Source organism: Tachypleus tridentatus, chromosome 7 (assembly GCF_004210375.1).
Source record: "Tachypleus tridentatus isolate NWPU-2018 chromosome 7, ASM421037v1, whole genome shotgun sequence".
Classification (NCBI taxonomy): domain Eukaryota; kingdom Metazoa; phylum Arthropoda; class Merostomata; order Xiphosura; family Limulidae; genus Tachypleus; species Tachypleus tridentatus.
In genome coordinates, this window is record NC_134831.1 from 175,090,737 (window position 1) to 175,115,127 (window position 24,391).

At 32.7% G+C, this 24,391-nt stretch overlaps 2 protein-coding genes across 3 annotated transcripts; one reads left to right on the forward strand and one right to left on the reverse strand.

The window, feature by feature from the left end:
- Positions 1–496: 496 nt before the first annotated feature.
- LOC143257307 (nuclear receptor-binding factor 2-like) lies at positions 497–6,754 on the forward strand. Of its 2 annotated transcripts, none has more exons than XM_076515751.1 (3): positions 497–895; positions 3,404–3,488; positions 5,706–6,754. In XM_076515751.1, the coding sequence occupies exons 1-3, from the start codon at positions 875–877 to the stop codon at positions 5,870–5,872; spliced, it is 273 nt and encodes a 90-aa protein (XP_076371866.1). In that variant the 5' UTR covers positions 497–874; the 3' UTR covers positions 5,873–6,754. The 2 variants fall into 2 exon arrangements, with proteins under 2 accessions (XP_076371866.1, XP_076371867.1); XM_076515752.1 differs by having other exon boundaries at positions 497–725.
- Positions 6,755–10,280: 3,526 nt separating this feature from the next.
- LOC143257879 (E3 ubiquitin-protein ligase RNF103-like) lies at positions 10,281–23,298 on the reverse strand. The gene is made up of 6 exons (XM_076516905.1): positions 23,094–23,298; positions 22,461–22,561; positions 15,233–15,494; positions 12,092–12,214; positions 11,936–12,050; positions 10,281–11,718 (listed from the first exon to the last, which is right to left on the reverse strand). Exons 2-6 carry the CDS (start codon positions 22,527–22,529, stop codon positions 10,428–10,430), a joined length of 1,860 nt encoding a protein of 619 aa, XP_076373020.1. The 5' UTR covers positions 22,530–22,561; positions 23,094–23,298; the 3' UTR covers positions 10,281–10,427.
- Positions 23,299–24,391: the final 1,093 nt, after the last annotated feature.

Consider the following 24,391-nt stretch of genomic DNA (forward strand, 5'->3'; position numbering starts at 1 on the left):
GAATGTTATAGTTTTCTTTACTTTTAGCATAGCCGATTGTGGCCTAAAGATTAACATGCTCAGTTTTAGATCAGATAATCTAATGTTAGAGCCCGCAAAATGTCACTAAATACGATCTGCACTTTTAGAGCAAACTGTTTATCAAAATAACTTTAATCCTGTTATTCGATTAAAAGTATTCAGATAAGGAAGACGTTGCTCTCTTTCTAGTCAGTAGTTTTAAATTAAGAACAATTAAACCCGAATCGTAAGAGTTTTGGGGTGGTCGTTTTAGCCGAAATATTTGCTTAGTAGGCTATTTAGAGTAGAAATAACTAGATATTATACCAAATAGAGTTTATCTTTTTTTCACTTTTATTTCTATTATAGTATACACCCCTATACTAGAATATTTATTTTAAATTTCAATGATGCTAAGTATGAATAATCGGTGGAAGTGTAAAAGCTGAAATCAAATAAATAAATGTTTCATTTTATTTAGTTATTTTATTCCAGTTATAGTAGTTAAGAGGGCGGAGAGATCGAGAAAAATATGGAAACTTCGCTTGATTTTGTAAGGACCTTTAAGTCAGCTTGTTGCATGAAAACCGACGAAATAGTGATAACAGTTAACAACAAAACAATCAAATAAATAAATGTTTCATTTTATTTAGTTATTTTATTCCAGTTATAGTAGTTAAGAGGGCGGAGAGATCGAGAAAAATATGGAAACTTCGCTTGATTTTGTAAGGACCTTTAAGTCAGCTTGTTGCATGAAAACCGACGAAATAGTGATAACAGTTAACAACAAAACAATCAAATAAATAAATGTTTCATTTTATTTAGTTATTTTATTCAGTTATAGTAGTTAAGAGGGCGGAGAGATCGAGAAAATATGGAAACTTCGCTCAATTTTGTAAGGACCTTTAAGTCAGCTTGTTGCATGAAAACCGACGAAATAGTGATAATAGTTAACAACGAGTCAGTGATTTAATTATTTTAGGTACGATATAACATATTTTAATAAAATGTGTATTATGGCTCAAACAGTTTTAAAATTTCGTAAAGAGTTTACACATGTATAGAAGTTAGTACTTAGTGTTTAACTTCTGTACAAATAAATTCTGTACGAAATTCTTAGTACATTATTATTAGTGATAGTACAAAAGTTTTACAACTTAAAGGAATATCCAGTGTTCGAGTAGACCCAACTGTGATAATAATGTAATTCTTAAATAAACCTTTGAGATTTAAACTAATGCAATAGATATTAGAATCCACAACATACATGTTTTTGAATGTCACAACGTCTTATGTTATTAGCAAAGATATTAATAACAGTGATTTACAATGTTTAAATTAAACTGTGAATGATATCCCTTTTTTTGTGTGATCTGATTATATTTACAAATTGCATGTTAGTTACAGCACTGTGTAATATTAAGGCTTTTCACAGTATTGCAGGTAATGATTATACCTGTATAAGGCCGACTAAAAATCAGTCATTTATGGCCTTTAAAAAATACTGAGATTTTTTTTTTACTGTTGTGGAAAAATGAGTATGGCTGTAAGTGTTTTACTGATAATATAATCATTAACTGGTGCATTATTGTAGCTATTGGTAAATCTGCACAGCTCACATGGCACAGCTATATAATTAAATGCCACAAATTGCTAGAAGTTTTTCTCGTTGCATTTTCAATGATTCAGTTTTATATAAAGAAATTGCTTGTTTGTTTTTAGAATTTTGTGCAAAGCTACATGAGGGCTATCTGCACTAGCCATTCCTTATTTTGCAGTGTAAGACTGGAGAGAAGGCAGGTAGCTATCACAAACCACTGCCAACTTTTGGCTACTCTTTGCCAATGAAAAGTGAGATGGATTGTATTGTAATAACACCCCATGGCTGAAAGGCAAGCATGTTCGGTGTGATGGGGAATCAAATCTGCAACCATTAGATTACAAATTGAGCACCCTAATCACCTACCATGCTGCAGCATGTAAAGAAATAAAATTAAAAGTTGTAATGTCATTATTTGTGTTTATTATGACTACATCTTGTGATTTAATTTGCTAAACTAATCCTGTGACAAATTTCACCTTTTTAAGTGATAAAAAAATTGTGATTAATTGTATTACCTTTACTACTGCTCTTTCTAACAAAATTACCTAGAGTGACAGAATTCTGGGAGCAATTACTCCTTCAGATAAAAATTACCTGTAGCAATGTATTTTTAGATATGTGACATTCAAATGTTTTTGGATGTATAATCAATACTTAAAACATATTTTGGCCATATTTCTCTGAAAAAAAAGAAACAAATTTATTATACATGCGTAATTGAATATAACATAACATATGGATGCGTAGGGACTTATGGGCCACCCTGTACATGTATTACACAGATGTATTTGAATGGAATACAGTATCAAATCAGTGTGAAACAAAAGTAAAGATATGTACATATATGATTCACTATGTAGAGTTTTTATAGAAACATAGTGTCTATTTTTCTAAAATAAACTTTTAATTCTATTAAATAAAAAAAACTTCAGTTTTGAATAATGTGTTCCTAAGGAAATATTGGAGGTATGTACCCAGATTTGATGTTATAATAATTGGTTTAAGGCTTGAACATTGTTCTCTCCAGAGAAAATGAAACTTGTGCTTTTGAGCATTGAGATGCCATCTATTTAGTCGTGTTGAAGTTATACAGTGAGACTCATTCCATTTACTCATGTTTTGACTTGTACAGTGAGACTCAGTCCCTTTACTCGTGTTGAAGTTATACAGTGAGACTCAGCCCATTTGCTCATTTGTTGAAGTTATACAGTGAGGCTCAGTCCATTTACTTATGTGTTGAAGTTATACAGTGAGGCTCAGTCCATTTACTTATGTGTTGAAGTTATAGTTTTTTGTCTAAACAGTTTTTTTCAGACCACCTTTTCACAGATCACCTTAGACGAAGACAGTTCTAACTTTTAAAAGTATTTACAAATTGTGGATTGTCTTATCTTTCTAATGCACTTTTTTCTCTGTTGTGCTAATGGATTTACTTACTGCTTGATGGAAAGTGATGTTGGAAATTACTAATGTATGCAGATGTGAATGAATGCCTGTAATAAACTGTTAACCAACTTCATTACTTGAATTCGTTTATGGTTCTTGCACAAAGAAAATAAATGTTTCTGTCTCTAGCAGTCAGTTACTTTAATGCAAGCATATTGACTAGCTAACCATCTATCTACTGTCATATCCTGAAACTTAATTAAAACTAAAAAATCAGTTAACTCAATATTCCCTTTGTAGTAAACACAAGGATATTTATGTGGCTGTGTTTTATCACAATTTTATAATACATAGTAAAACTGTAGTGTGACATAAAATATAAAACCTACTTTTCAAATATTACTTATATTTCAGGCTCATCAACAATATCGTATAGCTGAAGGTTTTCTAAAATCAGGAAAGTTTGAAGAGGCCATTTTGTGTCACCAGAGAGCAGCAGGTACTGTCTCTTTGTGTTTTTTTTTTTCTAAGGTTGACATTTTGAAATGACTGAATGCTGGTCTTGAATTAAGAGTTTGTGATTTACAAACCTGTCAAAATAGGATTTCATGTTTTCTAAAAGATAAAAATGTGTTACACACGAGAGTGTATTTAAGTAAAGTCTCTGTCTCTTGCTTATAAGTTTGTGTAAAAGATAAAAATGTATTACAGTGAGAGTGTATTTAAGTAGTCTCTGTCTCTTGCTTTACTTATAAGTTTGTGTAAAAGATAAAAGAAATATGTTTTGTTCTTTTCACCAAGAATGAAGGACAATTTAAGTTGTAAAGGAATTTACATCTCTCAGAAGAGTGTGATTTAATATTTTTACAAACAGGCCCAGAGCCATGCAGGCCTAATCCTTCACAAATCACCATGCCACACTATGTACTTGAAATTAAAATACATTTTTTTTTTTGTTTGATGAAAAAGTTATTTTGATAGCAAATTGACTGCTTATTAGTGTTCGTATTTATTATTGTTTTCAGTTATTCCAATTAATAAGTAAATAATCAAGAGCCCTTTCATTCAATACCAGAGCTCATCAGTTTGGCTTGATGATGAAAGAAGTTTTTCTCAAAAGTTATTTTTTACATATGATGTCAAACCTTAAAAGCTATGGGGAAATATTAGAAACCATAGGCCTAAAACCTAACTTACAACATTTTGAATCACATGAACATGGTTGTGCCATTAGGCTTAGTGTGGGTATAAACATTGTGGTGCAAGAAAACATAGAATATAGAAGAAAACTCATATCTATTGCTTATAAGACTGCTACATGATGTAATATGTAAGGAGTGGAAATACATGGACAAATATCTCATCTATAACATTCTGAAATATAAATATATTATTCTCTGATAGGAAAACATAGCACTAATGGTTTTAGAATTCCTAGAAGGGGAAGGCATAACCTAGGCTAAGGATCAACAGAACAACTGTAAATAACAAAGGATTGTGAAAACCAGATCCAGAGACTTGTTAAATGTGAGAGTGGTGTGCACTAAGAGGGAGTACTGATCATGATAGGTACTCTTGTCTGAAGTTTTCCTTTATTATTTTTATAGTCCAGTATGGGTGATTTTTTTGGTGGATTTCTGTTTTGAATTGTGTATTGGTTCTTGTGATCTTGATGTTAAGAAATATTTGTTTTCTTTCTGTTCACATATGGAGTTAATATGATTGAAATAATTGTGTTCTGTAGATGGGAATCCTGCAATCATCTACATATCTGTACCACTATAGTGGTAGATATAATGCTGTATTAATTGTTTGTGTTTCAACTTGTGTCATAAAAATATTGTCCATGCTTAGGCCATTTATTTGTATATAGTTAGGGTTGTTGAACATGAAGTTTGTCTTCATCGTGGTGAATCCTATGAAGGTTGCTAATTGGTTGCTGGGAATTACGATAGATGGGTTAGGGTCTTGGATATAGAGTTCTAAGGCTATCTTGCAGATCGAAACATTGTTCACTTCTCTACCCATACCAGCTGTTTTTTACATATATAATTTTTCTACACATGGGTTTTCCGTCATCACAGATTATAACTTCAAAAAATTTTACTGGAGTCATAGTTCCAACCTTCAAACAGCTCAATTGGTACATAAGCAAGTCTTCAGATTTATAACACTAAAAGCAGGGTTTTGATTCCTCTCTGTGGTTCCAGCAGATAGCCCAATGTGGCTTTGCTGTTAATAAACACACACACACTAAGGACAGATACTTTTGGCCTGGGATGGCCAGGTGGTTAAGACACTCGTCTCGTAAGCTAAGGGTTGCGAGTTTGAATCCCTGTCGCACAAAACATGCTTGAACTTTCAGCCTAGGGTTGTTATAATGTGATGGTCAATCCCACTATTCATTGGTAAAAGAGTAGCCCAAGAGTTGGCAGTGGGTGGTGATGACTAGCTTACTTTCCTCTAGTCTTACACTGCAAAATTAGGGATGGCTAGTGTAGCTTGACATGAAATTCAAAACAAACTCCAACCTTCAGTATTTATGTTGATATTATAGTTTCAAATAACTCTTACTGAAGTCATAGATACAACCTTCAGTAATTATACTGATATCATAGTTCCAACTTTCAGTAACTGAACAGTTTAATCCAGGTGTTCTTTCCATATTGTTTGTTACAAGTTGGTCCCAACCTGTTCTTATAAGATTGTCATTCAGGTTTCTTACAGGAGGCCTTAAAGCAGACAAATTCAGAGAAAGCCAAAGAATCTCTCACTCTGCAGTGTGAATTTCATCTTCGCCAAGAAGCAGTTATCCGATACAAGCAAAACAGCCGGAAGTATTTCAAAGAAAGCTCGGGGAAGATATACAAGATGAAGATGTAACTGTGGGAGCACAACCTCCCAGGAGTCCAGAGCACATTCAGTGTGTGATATTACAAACTTTGGAAGAAAATGATTATTTGTTGCAGCTTCTAATTCAACCAAGCCCTACTCCAGCTAGTATATCATGTGAAAGCAACACACCCAGAAATGACAAGACACTGATTGAAGAACTGCAGCTAAATAATATACAGTTGAAGACATTACTTCAACAGTTGATGGTGGAACTAGAACGAGTAACACAAGAGAATGAGCACCTTCAAAATATTGTTAACGAGTTACAGAGAAAAAACATTTGGCAGGGAACTAGAAGATTACATTTGATTAAGGACTTAAGTTCTCTCTACCCATTTTCTTCTGTTAGTGATACAAATAGTGGCTCAAGAGATCTCCCAGATCTGGCCCCTTTAGAAGTGCCAAATTTCGATTTTGATTTGTTAAAAAATGAAGCAGCAAGAATAGATTTGTGAGTAACAACTAAAGTTCTATGTGTTTGTATGAATTACAAGTTTCATCAGAGTAGATAGTATTATTTCAGAGGAGACCCTGGAGATAGAACAGGCTGTAATACACATTGACAAGGAATGGAATGTACTAATTTCCATCCACATCTGTTAAAAAGTCTGAAGAAATTTTAGTAACAATGAAGCTTATGCAACATGAAATCTACATCATTCACATGCTTGACTTAATGTTGGTAGTAATAATCTTGTTTGTAAAGTTTACAATGTATGTTATGTGTACATTTTAATGATTTTATGAATATTTGAAACTGAAAATGACTTGGCTCTATGAATTAAAATTAAAAAATAAAGTTGCCCCTCAATCACAGTACCTGAGCATTTATTTATTCTGCTTTTTCTGTTATAAATAAAAATTTTATTCAAAGTTTGTGTGTTCATTCAAAGTTTAATATACAACTTCCAAAAACACCCAAACTGAGTTAGGAAAGGAGGAAATTTATGTTTATTAAGACTCGTTTAGTTTTACTAGAAGACACATGAGAAGGCCGAAAACTTCTGTCACCCCCTGTTGAGGTTTACAGTATTCAAGGTGATGTTTCTTATCCCATTATTTATATAGTGTTTAAAAGTTTCTTTACATTTACTAACCTGAAGTGTTTGTACACACAAGAAAACAAAAACTAACAAAGTTTCAGACACTTTATTGCATCATATACTAGATAATTATCACAGGAAATGATATGAAATCAATTTTAATTGGTAAATCCATTCTTACAATGAACCTATTTCTGTTGTGGAAAAAAATAATTGTGGAAGGCATAGTGATTCTTTAAACCAAAGTAATTTTAAAACTGGTGTAAAATTTAAAAAATCTTACAAGTTACATAAAAGTAGAAGAATGCATCATTTATTATATTAAGATATTTACAATATATTTATTATTCATATCTAGACTTAGTGTTAAAAAGGAAATCTTGAACACTTTCTTTCACATAAAGTTTTTGTCGCTTGCTGCACCTGTCTTCAGACTCAGTTAAATGAGAGATTGAAAGGAAACTGACTTTTAATGTGAATAACACGATACCATAAAGACATGCTACAGAATAAAAATTCAGTTCTCCATTTTAAAATAAACAACAATACAGTTGAAGGGTGGAATAACTACTAGAATCATTATGGAAACAAATGTACACCACGCACGGAATGATTGTTTTCATAAGGAAATTTGACAACCATAATTTTATTAGTAGAATTTGTGTACTTATTAATCTACAACTTTAAATGAATTTCTGTTATTTGAAAGTACTCTTTAATGTACAACCAAATATGTATATTAGCTATTCCTCACCTAAAGTCAGTGGCTTTTCAAACCTTCATTCTTTACCTAAAACATGAAACATGCAGGGTATTTGATGCAAGATTTTACTCCAGAACACCTGAATACAGTCCTAGAGATCTCGGTTTCTCTTTGATACTTTTAAATAATATAAACCTCATATACACTTCATTTGAATCTATTTTATGTTGTTAGATCTCTTAACTGTAACTTCACATTTTGTTGAAACACTATTTAACTTCATAAGTAGCTCTGCACTTGTTTTTATTCATTTTCTAAAATAAAGGACACAGCTCTGATGTGACAAGAAATGTATCATTGAAATGCAACAATGAAATAGTTGACTAATCATACAACAGTAGAGTAATCACTGAACATTATAGTTAAAAAACTTTTATCAAAACAAGATCCATCTTTGCCAATTAAATGTATCAGTTGATAAGTGAATGAAGAAATGATAATGAAAGTCCATATCTAAAAGATAGACAGAATTTATTCAAATCCTGGTAATGAAAAATGGAACAGATATAATTGAAAAAGATGTGAAATCTCCCACGAGCATCGTTGAACCTGAAATAAATTATTTAACTTGCTGGTCTTTGTAGCGTTGAGTGCATTTACAGAAATATATTTATTTAAAAGCAGTCATGAATCTAAGAGACAATAGAGTAGAAAACTTAATATTCAGGGTAGAGAAAATATTTGTACATATATATTACATATAACTGTAAATTCAGAAGTTATCATGTGCATGTGTAACACAAAATTATAATAAACTTTGAACTACAGATAGAACACAAACCAAAAGTGAACATTTTTAATTTGTGTTTACTTCTTGTGAAATACTGTGTTAAGCTATTTATATACATATTACTTCCCTTTCAGTCCAATTGAAATCTTACAATATTGCATACATATCTAATCAGTGACATGTTGTATAACAGTGAAAAACTTTCCTGACACAAAATGTATTCTAAAATGGCTGGTGTGGGGTATTAAAGGTTTTATTAAAATAAAGTAGATAACAACAGTTGCAAACTTTTTGTTAACCTGAAGATCACCTAAGAAGGTAGAAGTGTTGTTCTCTAATTTATTTTAATAAAAGTTGTAATACCCATACCAGCCATCTGTAGAATACATCTTTACTTCAGGTGGCTTTCACATTATCACAAAGTACTTTCCTGACACAAGTTTCACATTAAATTTGGTACAATAAATTTCTAATGATTTTGACACTTTTTACTACCAAATTACACACTACTGTTTATAAAATTTTCATGTAGAATTAGGCTAAACTAATGAATGTGTTCAGAGAAAAACTTACCCTAACCCTATTATGTAACAAAGGTTTTTTTATTTTTGCATGTTTCTTAATCTGTGTCAAGTTTTCTGTTTCAAACTATATAAACGACACCCTAGTAAACTTAGTTTCACCAAACTAGTAATGAAATACAAAGAGAAGACAAACTCGATGCTTCTCAAACCTCTGTGTAATAAACACATTTATTGTAATTTTCAAGTAACATTGATCACAACTTTTCATCACCACTGAATTAATCATGTTACATTTTTAACTCTAAAAATTTTCAGTTTAAAACAATGGAAGATTAAAAGGACCTTTCAAGCATTATACTACCAGAAACTAGAAACATATTTCATCAACATCTATTCAAAATTAAATTCTTGAGGTTTTTCCAAACATTACTAAAATCAAGAGTGATAGCTTACAGATGTCAGTAATCAGACATTCTGTGATGTTCTACTCAATGTATCATGAAGTTATCCACTTTTAAATATTTAATTATTACTTTTGTAACCACTCCCAAAATGGTTCTTGTTTTCAGTGCTTGAAATGTGTTTCATACTTCAGTCATAATTGACTGATACTAACCTGATATGTGAAAGTTTAGTTTTACATTCAAAACAACTTTCTCAGTATTTCTCCAGGTACAACAAGCTACAAAACCCTAATTTTGAGGTACGTAATTTTTCAGTCTTCTATTTTATCTACATACAAGAATTGTGTATGTACAAACAACTGATTTAGTTTGAAAACATCTACTAAATATTTGTAATAACTAAAAAATAGGTGAAAAACTTATTACACAATGTTTATACATTTTTTCAGTATATCTCAACATTTATGTCAAAAAACAAATTACTGTATGTATGAGAAAACATGATAGTTGTTTAATTCTATGTGTTTAATAATTTCTAACTGTGGTAACACACAGAACTATGACCACTTAGGTTACAGGAAATGTCTCTGGTAAATATACACTATAACTCAATTTTTTAATAGAATATAGCAAATATATTTTCATTTCAAACTTCAAAAAATGTCAGATTTCTTTATGTTCACACAATAAATGAACAGCTTTGAAATATTAAAGAGCAAGCTAAGGCATTCAGTTTTTAAATGATCTTATTAGAACATTTCTACGAAACTTTTGGTCTAGGTTTATAACAAGGCCAACGACAAACAGGGCAGCAGTGGTTGCAAGAATCTCGACACAACCATGCCATTATGCACTGACAGTGGTAATTGTGGCCACAAGGCAACCCACATAAACTAACACCATAATGATAGCGTTCCAAACAGATGGCACACTCTCTGCATTCTATCATTCCTGAAGGAGTCCCTTGCTGTTTCTCCTCATTTGGAGACTGGAAGCCATGATTTTCTTCATCAGAAACATCACTATTTTGCCAGTTAGAGCAAGAACGTCGTCTTTCAGCTGTTGTGGAGCAGTCACAATCATTGAACGTGGTTTTTTATGTTACTGTCCAAGGAAACTTGACTAGACTCAGAATTTGGTTTCAGGTCTTGTTTGGCAAAGTGGTAATTTAATGGATTAGCTTGTTCTTCAGACATAATTTTGGAATGTGGGTGTTCCATATCTTTATTGTTTTCATAATCAAATTGGTCATCTGATTCTATTTTGTTGTCACTTGAACACCATCCATGGTAAGTCCAAACAGGCAGGTCTTTAATATAATCAGTTGGGAAAACAGGCTGTAGCCATAGGTTTGGAACAGCTAGCCTTTCAATAAGCAACTCCATTCCCTCCTCAAGATCCAGATCCTGAGGAACCATCGGTCGGCTCAGAGTGGCCATTGGTCGAAATAGGTAACTCAAAATATATCCCTCCCAGGGATCAGTCCACCAATCAGCAAAGAAGGAAGATTCATTGAATGAGGAATTATATCCCAATTTCTTCCATATCACACCAGTTATAGTTCCCAAGACAATGAAAGTAAGGAACAACAAATAAGACGAAAGATGCAACTTCCAGTCGTATCTAATGAGAGAAGCTACAGGCGTACCACTTAAATATCGAATTACTTTTAAACAATATTCTGATGTTGTTTCCATGAATGGAAACTGGAACAATCCTATAACCAACAGCCATACTAAAAACAAAACACAATTATATTTGATGATTTGAAATAACAAATGAATAACATGTTTCCAAATTTTGCCCGATAAAAGAAATAATCCAAATCCTGTGAAGATATTTACAATAAACAAACTTAACAAAAATATATCATTCATTTCTGGTCTCAGCCACTTTAAAAAGAAGCCCATGCTGTCAAAATTAAGGGTTTCACCACACTGATGACCGTAAACAACTGTTTTTTCTGGTGTAACAACTAAGTAAACAGGAAATGTTGACACTTTCAACTTGTTCTTCCATTGAATTTTATTATTTTCACTGATATTAACCAATCCAAAGCGGACTCTTCCAGTAAATTTAATGGCCAAAGAAGAAAAAAACAGAGGGGGTTGTGACATAGTTGACATCAAAATCACTCGTATTTCAGACAACGGAGTTTCAGGGGAGTATGTCAACCACCGATTTTCAAGTTCATCAGGAGAATCAACCTTCTTTATCCTAGTTGCTAGAAGATGCCGTATCCACTGTAAAACAGCTTGTGCTTTAGCTGGGAACAGGTAACTATGAAGGACTACTTCCTGCTTGGCCCTGTGTCCTCTGGGAAGTGCAAGAACCAACTGTGGCGTTGTCCACTTCTTCCTAGCACACAGTCTATCAAACAATCATTATCAATTATCACTTACTAAATTACATACTCATAACAAGCAAGAATTTAAATATCTTTATTAAATTTTTCATTAATCCTAGAATCAATTCAGAGATGTGCTAATATTTTGAAACATTTTTTGAACCATTTATAATTGATAATTTATAATAAATGGAACTTGATTTTCTCCTTTCAAATACACAAGTTGTCTTAGTAACTGACCTTTCGTCCAAAGAACATTCAAATATTCCAGCTCGAACTCCAAATCGTGATACCTTGAAATGACCTGTTTCCAAGTGGAAGTGTCCAGTAAAGGTTATGCGTGAGTCCTGAAGGAATTACTTGTACTAACCACACGCTGTCTTTAGTGTCTTCTACCTCCTCGTAAAGTGGCTACCACAGGTGAAGTGAGTGGACTTGGTAGTCTTGCTAAAAATGGAGCTCTGTGGTGTGAGTTTTCCGTTTCTATAGCCGAGTCCAGCTCTTCCTGCACCACCTCTCCTGTTGAATAAATCATCAGTTCCAAAATTCACCTGCTACAATTACTTACAGCAAAACAAAACAGTTTACTGAAGATATAAGCAACACCTACTGGACATCCATAAAACTTTCTATTTTTTGCTCTTTTTTTACCTCTTTATAATTAAAGCCAAAGATGCTTGACGTGTGAACAGAAAATAGTTACCATGGCAAATATCCTTAATAAACACTTCACTTTAGTTTGTTCTTCTGGAAACACAGATAGTGTAAACTAACGAAAATACATACTTAGTTTGTTTTCAAATGGAGACTCATGAAAGGAGCTGGTACAAAAAACACAACAAGTTTTGGTTTTCACTAATTAGATATTTATAAACAGAACACAGATGACAGAAACATCTTCAACAACTTTCAACATGCACTAAATTCTAATCAAATGTGATATAACTATAAAAAAGGTTTTATTGTTATTTGGAACATTCTATAAATGGTTCCTATAACTTTTTAAATTCAAGAACAAATGTAAAATGCACACATCACCAAAATTAATATGATTTGAGAATCACTCTTAATAGATGTTACTGCTAAATCAATCTTGTTTAACTCTGACATGTCTGTCAATTAATCAAGAACATTTTGTACATAAAGTCCTCTAATCAGATTGTAAACATACTGTGATATACGACACCAGATTTATTAACCTTCAGTAAACATACATGTTCTTTTGTGTGTTTATAGCCACCTAGTGGTCAAGCCTAAATTTATATCGTATAATGCTTTTAAATACAAAATTGTTTTTATCCCTGACAAAATTTTTTATTCCATTTTCAGCTTTAAATTCCAATCTTAAACCAACTTACAGAAAGGTTTTATGAAATATGTAAAAGGTGTTTTTGTGCATTAATACATATTTACCAAAATATTATCCATCCTGTGCATTTTGGAATATTGAATGTTATCCAAATAGTTGTGTATATATATCATTTATCATTCTGTTTGAACAACCATTTTTTATTCATAATATTTTAATATTGTTTTATTCCTTAGGAAAATACTCATACAATAGAGTTGAAACAAATTTAGTGTGTGCAAAGTCACAAATAACTATTATTATGGATTAAATGCCAAGATGGCTGTAAACATTAGTTTCAAAGAAAATCTAAGAACAACCTTTTTCTTAACAAAATGCATCAGATTTGTCCCACAATATATTTAGTTTATACTGTAATGTCATAAAACTCAAGTACTATTAGCATCATGTTTATCAGTATACAAGTTACAGTTGAGTGTGTTTCTGCCCATCAAAACATTTCCAAGACAAAAAACCAACATCACTAAAGTATACACATGCCACAGAGTACACCTTCAACAAGTAGTAACCACTATCCTGGGAAGAAACTAGGAGAGTTTATCATGTGTAATTAGGTCAAGAAAAACTGGTTTATGACATATTAATGTTTTTTCAGGTCAGTCATTCTTTAGTATCACCAGCCAGAACTATTATGAGACAAACAGGTTTCACAAGTTCTCTTGCCAGTCCTTTCATTAGTGAATACATGTACATCACAAGGCCCTTAGAAGACTGCTGTGTTACCATAGCAACTTAGTTACTGTAAAAACACTGCTGTTATAAGGGTTGGAATGGTGGTTTGCCATACACCAAATTTAAAACATAATACAATTTTCAAATCCCCACCTATCATATGTTATTCACAGATGTGTATAGATAACTGGATATATGGTAAAAGGAAGCAAAACTACAGTCAAAACAAACGTACAGTGGAAACAAAACTAAAGTCAAAACACAAGCTTAATCAAATTTATGTGTAAAACAACAAACAGGATAGGGAGTATGTAAGTTGCACATAAACATTATGGGTCATAGTGAGGTCAAAACTAACTACTGGTGCACTACTGAGTTATGAAGTAGACATTATAAAACTAACTACTGGTACACTACTGAGAGATGAAGTAGACATTATAAAACTAACTACTGGTACACTACTGAGGGATTAAGTAGAAATTACAAAACTAACTTCTGGTACACTACTGAGTGATGAAGTAGACATTATAAAACTAACTACTGGTACACTTCTCAGTGATGAAGTATACATTATAAAACTTACTACTGGTACACTACTGTATGGCCATCATAAAACTAAGAATCAGTACATAGTTATCCTGTAAACCAGCGTTAGAAATGTTCATATATTTCAAAATTTACAAATAGTGCAACTGTGTGCAGTAAGAGGGTGAACTGAGACTAGATGTTACGACTCAGCCAATCCCTAACAAATAACTATCTGTAATTGATTACAGATAGAATTAAATTATTTATAATTTTTAACTTAGAAATTAGTAGGAATAAAGATAGCTGGTTGTATTTTGTTAATTAAAAGTCCAACCATGCATCATTGTTAACATCTTTTGAAAAAAGGCATTCTTCTGATGCCTGAAATAAGTGGTTAATATATTTAACAAGTTGTTTCGACTAACAAATCAAAATGATAATTTTATCAAAGAAAAATCATCTGTAATTGTTATTAGTTTTTATTTTATTTTATTGAACAACTAATAGCTGGTAAATGAATAGTATAAAAGAATAGTGTACTCCTTGGCCACACTGCATTAACTTTCCAGCTGAATAAAAGTTGAGAACACAGTAAGAGTTTTCAATCATTTGACAATGATACCCATATTTGTTTTCAGTTATCTTGTAATTTGTTTTTATGTCATTTAAATATATGGGTTGGAGAAATAAAATTTCATATTAGTTAGAGAATCCACGTCTGTGCACATGAATTTCAAAATAAAAAAACAGACAATACTTTGCAAACTAACAAAATATTTCTAATAAAGACAAATTTTTCTGTAAAATCTAAAAGTCCAGAGACAAGAACAAATGTTTAATTTCATCCATTATTGGTAGAAATAGATTTATAACTTAAAATCAGTAAACAAAGTTTCTACTCATTTAGAACAATTATCATAGCATTTCCCTTTAGTTGTTAAATATATCTGATTTACTGCTGTTTTTACCTGATGACTCAACTAATGCTGTCAACTCTTGCTTTTCAACAACACCAGCATAGCTTATCCCTCGACTTTCCAAGATCTGCTTTAGTTTCAGAACACTCAAAGAAATGGGTTCCAGAATCTGTCTTGAGTAAAAAACCGGGGAATTTCCTTGGTACCATGAAACAGCTTCTAACAGTCGAGACAGGAAAAACAACAACAAGAAATAAAGTGCTAGAAGAACCAGCCGAAAGTAGAACCACATTCTGACAGTAGAAAATGATACCTGAGAAGTAAAATAATAATAAATTAAGATAGAAGTTATGTTTGTAAACAAAACTATAAACAAATAGAAGTTCAGTAATCTTAATATTACAGTCTAAGAACATGTAACTTGTTTCCAAGTCTTAAGTGTTTGCTTGTTAACAATTCAAAAAGAGAATTATACATCAGGAAGTTATTATTTTCCTATGCTGTACTTCTAATAGGCATTTCCCGATGTTCACAAGATTAGATATTCTTGTCCAGTGCTATCCTTTACATCTTCTGCTCCTCCATACTAGAATGAAATGATTTTAACATGTCTCTCATGTAAGCCATCATGCATCGCTTCTACAACAGAAGCGTGATACACTCGTATGACACACGTGGCTCCCTCTACATGCCTCTACCAAACCATAATTTTGAGGTTTTGCAGAAGACATAAGCACCAGAGGAAAGCAAAAATGGAAGTGCATATAGAAGATAATATTTCAGTATCAAAATATTATAACTTATGACTCAGTACTTTCTCTTCACACAAGTCTGACATGGTACTTTTCTGTTCACACAAGATTAGCTAGAATACCACATTGATCAGATGATGGGACCAAGTGAGGTAATATTGCATCTACTGATACACTTGGAAATAAGAGAATCAGATCATAAGATTTGATAAGGAGAACTGTACCACTTCTGAAACAGGTGTACTCTTTACCCATCTGTAAAATATTGAGATAAGGGCAAAAAAAAAAGGAACACATCCAACTGGCAAAGAACTGTGTCAGAACAATAATTCTAACCATGTAAATATAGCTGTAACTTAATTCTACAAAGAAAAAAGTGAGTAAAATAATAGATGTGCCCCTAAATGTAGAGTGGCTATGGCATAACCTACCTTACTCAGTAAAGCAGCAAGTCAACTACATTCAAAACCCAAGCTGCTGGGGGAAAGGGGGTAGAATGAGAATCATATGGTATTCAGTTCAAGTCCAAGAGACTTGGGGGAATTAGACCCATTATCCAGTATTGAAAGGATGTCTATATAATATAAATATCCCCCCCCTCAACAGTGAAATTGACCATAACCATCCTAAAGGAAATAATTACATCTTCAGAATAGTTATAAGTGATAGCAAAAAGGACAGAACCAGAACATTCCCTGTTACCTCCACTTTGACCCAAAACACAAGAATACAATCAAGCGAAGAATACAGAGAACCATAAGCATATGTAAAAACTTGCGTTGATTGGTTCTCTCTAAATCCAAAACCCAGTCACATGGTACCAACATTCATGCAGGGGTAGGATGAAAGCTCCCAGTCAAAGAGTTCAACTGCAGTTTGATGTCTTACTCCTCTGTGTATATTGCATATTGGAACATGACATCATCTACACCTTCAGAACTCCACCACCCTACTGTCATTTTTGTGCAGAACTCATTCAAGAAGGTTTCTCTATGGTCAACCACTCCAACAGTTTGGATCTGAAAAGTGGTAAGAACTGCCACACTCCACTTGAAGAAGGGGGGGGGTGAGAACACATTGGAGAGTCTGAAGGAATTGTCATCACCTGAGCCAGTATAATGGGTGAAACTCTAGTTTAAAAGGCAAACCAAACTAACTTATTCAGTACATGGCATGTCAATGATGGGCAGCTATTCCTTTTTGCTTTACCCATGAAGACCATGGGTGATACAGTCTAGAAAGTGCAAGTTTATGAAGCAATTAGATCATTAGGTTATTGACCTACAGATAATTTTATGGAATACCCCATCCCAACAGTAAGCACTGCAAAACAATGAAAGATAAAGCACGACTCAACATGGCTGTGAGGTGTAGATATCAAGTTGAAGAACACCTGGTCTGGCACCAGTCACTACTGAACAGGATCAATATCATAAAGAAATGAATCAAGGGTTCCTGAAAGGAAAAGTAGGAATATAAACTTATCCAGTCCAAATCACACAGTAGCCTGAAGATGACCAAAGGTGAGATAAGAAAATCCAATGAAAAAAGAAACCTCAATATGGAGTAATTAATGGGACATAAACATATTAGGTGTAGTCCACAAAACTTGAAGAAACCAACAATCCTTGATGAAAGGACATCAGTGAGGAAAGAAAATCAGCAAGCCAAGCTCCAACTTGAGCAGAACCCACTAGATAATCACCAATATTGTTAACAATATGATATTACTGAAGAAAACAAGAAGCACCCTGAGAAGAAGGAACAGGTGAGGACTGGGAAATGATAGCAGGTGTCACACTGAATTCTGACAAAGACAAATTGGCAACAAGGTTGGAATGATTGAACTGTTGTTGTACTGATATATTTTATGATTCCAAAGATGTATTGCTGTATAAATGGGACCACATGTAAATCTCAATGATAAGATAGCAAACAGATGCAAGTTAAGGTCACATGCAGACCTAGAACAGGGGGTGGGCAACTTATTTTTCATAGTGGCCACAACTGTGGCTAATGAAAGTAACATTGGTCACACTATTCAAAAAAGAAATTCAAAGATGTTAGTTTAATCAAAATAATTGCACTTCAACTAACCTTCAATGTAAAAATTGATGGGGGTTTTCATCAACAAGTTTTGTGAAATTTGGTTAATATATATGCTCAATGAGCATCTTAGCTCTGCCTCTAAATTTATGTGAGTATGCAGAGACCTGTATCTAGACTTGAGAAAATCTAGCATAGAAAATGTTGACTTACACACCCATGTGAAACCAAACATGGAAAATAATTTTGAAATTGCTCTCTTTAAATTTGGAAGACTCTCATTTATCAGAATAGTGAACCACATCTCTCTGAAAGGACATTTTTTGTTTACCTTTTATGCATTCTACACTTTGCATTTCATTTTCAAATCCACACTTATCTAAAGATAAAAAAAGACAATTTTCTTACTGAAATTTCCTAAGTCAAATTGAAATGGATCATACAAAAATTCAAATATCAATTTCAAACTTTTAAATTCAGAAAAACGTGATTCAAATTTTTGATCCAGTTTACATAGAGATCATCTTTAGCATCAGAGAAATCATAGTTATTATTTTCTAGAAAACTATTCAACTTTGCAAAATGTGTGAAATCATTCTTTTGTAATTGTTCTGCAAGGAGGTTTAGCTTTAATTAAAATTCATGAATAGACTGTGATTGGTCGCTTATCATTTTTATCTCTTCCCTGAAACTTTGCATTCAAATTACTCAAGAGCCATCATATAGCACAGAAAGTGTAAATCACACTGCCATGACAAAGTGCCAATTTCAGGGAAATTTTCAATATTACCCTTTTCAACAAAATACTCTTTTATTTGAGGAAATAAGGAAGTAAATCGTTCCAAGACTTTTCCTCTACTTAGCCGTCTCACATTTGCAAAATTAGTAAAATCATCAGAAGTACAGTCACTGCTTTTCTTCAAAGACTCAACAAACTTTCAACAGATGAGAGAGCTTCCACTTCTAATATAATTTACAATTTTTACAACAATGTCCATCAAATTTTTCAATTCATCATTTTAGACGTCCGAGCACATCAATTTTCCTGATGCAAAATGCAATGGAAAGATGGCAGTGTGGACTTCACATTATTTTCAATTAAATGCTACTTCAAAAGAGAAACAAATCCTAATTTCTCCCCAGTCAGGAAGGGAAAAACAAACAGGAATGGGAAAATTAGTCATGTAGTGAAGAAGTCATGTGGTTCAGAGAAAATGAAAGAGATAAAATGTTGCATACCCAAAAAACAAAATTAAAACATTAGGATTAACTGACTCTGGGTGGAGCATGAGAAGGCAAGAGAAAATCAGAACATGGAAACAGATGATTTAAGTTCAAGTCTACCTGAACAGACTCATCTTGTTTGGAAGGAAGTGGGAAAGTCCAGACACAGAGGTTAACCCATGTAACATTCAATCACCTGCTGGGTTGCCAGCACCTGAGACCTAAGATGAAGCAGTAGTCACTTTTAATAAAACACTTCGTATTGTTGTTTTTACCTGGATTTTTTCTAAAAAATTCACTTCAAAATTAAAGAATGATCCTACTTTTGTAATGGTAACAATTCTAAAGAGTTTGATGACAGCAGCTCTGCAAAATCATCTGACTGAAAATAAGAAATACCAACATGAATTAATTTAACAGAAACTTTCCCTTAATACCCTGTTAATGTTTGGTCAGAGATGCAACAGAAAAGGTTTATTTTGGAGTTTTAAAAACATTTTAAGGTTCCACACAAAAGATTAGTTAAGAAACAAATATAACTAGGACACATAGAATGATTATTTCCATGGTTTGTATGGAAACCCATATCAGTAGGACACAGAGAATGATTACTTACATGCTTTGTATGGAAACCCATATCAGTAGGACACAGAGAATTATTACTTACATGGTTTGTATGGAAACCCATATCAGTAGGACACAGAGAATGATTACTTGCATGGTTTGTATGGAAATCCATATCAGTAGGACACAGAGAATGATTACTTACATGGTTTGTATGGAAACCCATATCAGTAGGACACAGAGAATGATTATTTACATGGTTTGTATGGAAACCCATATCAGTAGGACATGGAAAATGATTACTTACATGGTTTGTATGGAAACCCACATGAGTAGGAACACAGAGAATGATTACTTACATGGTTTGTACAGAAACCCACATGAGTAGGACACAGAGAATGATTACTCACATGGTTTGTATGGAAACCCATATCAGTAGGACACAGAGAATGATTACTCACATGGTTTGTATGGAAACCCATATCAGTAGGACACAGAGAATGATTACTCACATGGTTTGTATGGAAACCCATATCAGTAGGACATGGAGATTGATTACTTACATGGTTTGTATGGAAACCCACATGAGTAGGACACAGAGAATGATTACTTACAATGTTTGTATGGAAACCCACATCAATAGGACAGAGAGAATTACTCAGATGGTTTGTATGGAAACCCATATCAGTAGGACACAGAGAATGATTACTTACATGGTTTGTATGGAAACCCATATCAGTAGGACACAGAGAATGATTACTTACATGGTTTGTATGGAAACCCACATCAATAGGACACACAGAAAGATTACTTACATGGTTTGTACACAAACCCACATGAGTAGGACACACAGAATGATTACTTACATGGTTTGTACAGAAACCCACATGAGTAGGACACAGAGAATGATTACTTATATGGTTTGTATGGAAATCCACATCAATAGGACACACAGAAAGATTACTTACATGGTTTGTACACAAACCCACATGAGTAGGACACACAGAATGATTACTTACATGGTTTGTACAGAAACCCACATGAGTAGGACACAGAGAATGATTACTTATATGGTTTGTATGGAAATCCACATCAATAGGACACAGAGAATGATTACTTACATGGTTTGTACACAAACCCACATGAGTAGGACACAGAGAATGATTACTTACATGGTTTGTACACAAACCCACATGAGTAGGACACAGAGAATGACTACTAACATGGTTTGTATGGAAACACATATTAGTGGGACATAGAGAATGATTACTTACATGGTTTGTATGGAAACCCATATCAGTAGGACATGGAGAATGATTACTCACATGGTTTGTATGGAAACCCACATCAATAGGACACACAGAATGATTACTTACATGGTTTGTACAGAAACTCACATGAGTAGGACACGGAGAATGATTAATTACATGGTTTGTATGGTTGCTGGATTGGAGAAAGCAAAATGTTGTTAATGGAGTCCAGTCAAGCTGAACCTACTTTTTTAGTGGACTGCTTCACTGGTCAATGCTTGGACCTATGTATTTTGCTGATTTACAGTAATGATACTGAAAGGGGCATAATTAGTAAATCAGCAAAGTTTGTTAAATATATTAAACTCTTGGTTATTCCTAAATGTAATGAGAGTGCTAAGGTATCAGCAACCCATTAGGATCAATTGGTAAACTTGACAGTCCTTAAATGCAAAGTAATGTACTTGGGTCACCATAATTTAAATGAAATGTTTCATATAGACCGGAAACAATAGACCAAAGTGACAGATGAAAAGAATGTCAGCACAGTGAAAGATAAATCATTCAAGTCAGTTTTATGTTGCTAGCACTAAGGCTAATAGAAGTGTAGGGTACATTTATAGACATGCTAAAGATGTAATTACCATTCTGTACAAACAAATATTTAATATGATTCAATTAGAATAGTGTAGTTTTTGTCTCTTTACTGATGAATGCATACCAACTTCTCGAAAGGGCTTGGAAGAAAGTACTAGAATGATCCTTAATTCGAAAGGTTATCTTATTTAGTCAGGTTACGACCTCTTATTTTCTCTTGTGAAAAAAAGGATACCAGATTTAAGATGACTATTGTCTGAAGAATCAATAGGCTAATGGTATCTGATTTTTAAGTACTGTATTCTGAAGATAATAGGATAAAATACAATGTTTAACATTTGGAAATAAGCTAGATTCTACTTAAGACAACTTTATTTTTCTTAGAGGGTGGTGAGCATATACAAGGTGTTGCTTCAAACTATCAAAATAAATGTAAAAAAAAAACTTGGTCCAGTCTCACCAATATTAAACTTTTGAGTTTATCTTTAGCATGTCTGGTCTGTTCATTTGTAAATTTAAAACCATTCCAAAAAGCCCCATTTCTATAATGATGAAAATAAAGCCTATATAGATTTTTAGTCCGAGACCAATTAAAGGTAATAAACTAAAGGTTGGTTTGATAGGTCCAGGAAAGATATGAATGTTGTTTCAAGTGTACTACACTACAGACTTTAGTATATTTTATAATATTTACTACTAGTTGGCTGCCAAAATAAATATCCATATACATAATTAAAAATTTATGTACAGACTATACGACATCACGTTTTAACAAAATACTGGTCTGTCTTCTTCATTTATGATTTACAGTTTAGCAAAATAATTTATAAATACTAATAATAATACTTTTGTCACATGACAGAAAATGAAATTTAGAAGAAAAGTCCTTAAGTCATAAACCCACTGCATCTTCATAGTTTGTTTGCTCCGGATAGAGGATAATCCACCTGTGAAAAGTGCTCACGTTATAAGGTTTCATATTTTTATTTTTTATTTTTAATCTACGTATTTTCCTAATATCACGAAATAAGCACAATATGCTTCGCTGTATGTCAATATCATATCTGAAGAATACAGGTTAAAAACATGTATGTTATCCACGTAAAAATTTCATTCTACTTACAGAATATTGTTTGTCAACTTACTACTGTATTAATATTAGCATAATATACTTCATCCTACAATAGATTTAACTATTGTGTTACACTCACTAAAGTAAATTCAATTATAAGTAGGCTATGATTGATTACGTGACAACACAGGCTTATAAACAGTATTTTCACACACGAATTACATCATAAGAATTATATCTTCCATTTTCAAGTTTCATAGTTGTACTACAAGTATAATATCTATTACTGAACTTACTGCCTATACAGATCTAACTTTGAAAATTATATAACAATTTTTACTCAATTTGGAAAACAAATATAAAAAATAAAATCTGAACTGTAATTTTTTATATTATAGATATCTCACCTTCTAGTTCTAAAATGTTTTACGTTTAGTCTTGAACTTGACAAAACATTCATTTGATTTTTAAATGTTCATCCTCCAGTTTAATAAAACCCTAAATTTCGGAACTGAAACTATGCTACCATATGATGTAGGCTTACGCTAAGCCTTTGAACTTTGATACGTAAAAGTATAAGCACTCACTGTTCTCCCTTTTTTTCATTATCATCTAGAAGATGGCAGATGGCTACAAAACTATATTTTTAAATATAAATGTTCCGATTATTATGATATATATTATAAAAAAAGATATAAAAACAAGGGTATTTTTTTTCGTTTCAGTAAATTTCTTCATTTATAAATTCATTGAATTTTTGGATTGTGTTCAGCAAGTATTACATAAAAAGCGTTTATAATCAGTTATGAATTTCTTAAGACCAGGAAAACCATAACAACAATTGATAACATGTATAACATTCGGACGTTTCACCCCCTCAGTGGCACAGCAATAATTTTAATGGCTAATAACTCTAAACACTGGGTTTTGATACCTGTGGTGGGTACAGATACCCCACAGTGCAGCTGTAAGTCTACAAACATATCGCTATGCCGAAGGGTGTCATTGGTCTCTAGTGGATCATTTTTAATCAATAAGGTTTATTTGCAAAAAATAAAAATAAAAATAAATCTAACTTAAGTTTCAAGGTAGAGTTCGTAATTGGTTTTAAGATTCGAGTGTTTATAATATTGCTTTTTCCTTTCTGAGAAAAGAAAGACTCAGAATTCACAGAACTTCGGAAACGACATGCTTTCTTTCCGGATGGAGTTTTCTTTGTTAAAATCTTACTTTGTTATATATTTAGGGAAACCATTTTTGTTCAGAATGTTTCGTATAAATGTTATTTCCAAGTAAAGAGTAAAGTAATATGAGTATATTTAGTTTAAAATAAAACGATGTATCGCTATTTCACCTGATTAAACCTACCGGCCTGAGTTGTAAACATTATTTGTCACTCTTTTAGTGAGATGATTCTCCCTAGAATTACACATAGGATACGCAGGGTAACATAAGATTAAAAAAAAAATCATGGAGTAAAACTAAACTACTGAACTTTGTCTGAGTTTGAAGAATAAAATAGATTAGTGTTGACATTTTACAAGTCTGGAAGTAGATGTGACAAAACCATTAAACAAAATCGAAACGTGTGTATATGATAGGTGGAAATGTAGTCAGAAAACCGCAGTAACTTATTAAAAACTTGTTATCTGTAGTTATATACCATGTAAGTGGCAACCCTTTTCAAACAAACCATTGTGTGTAA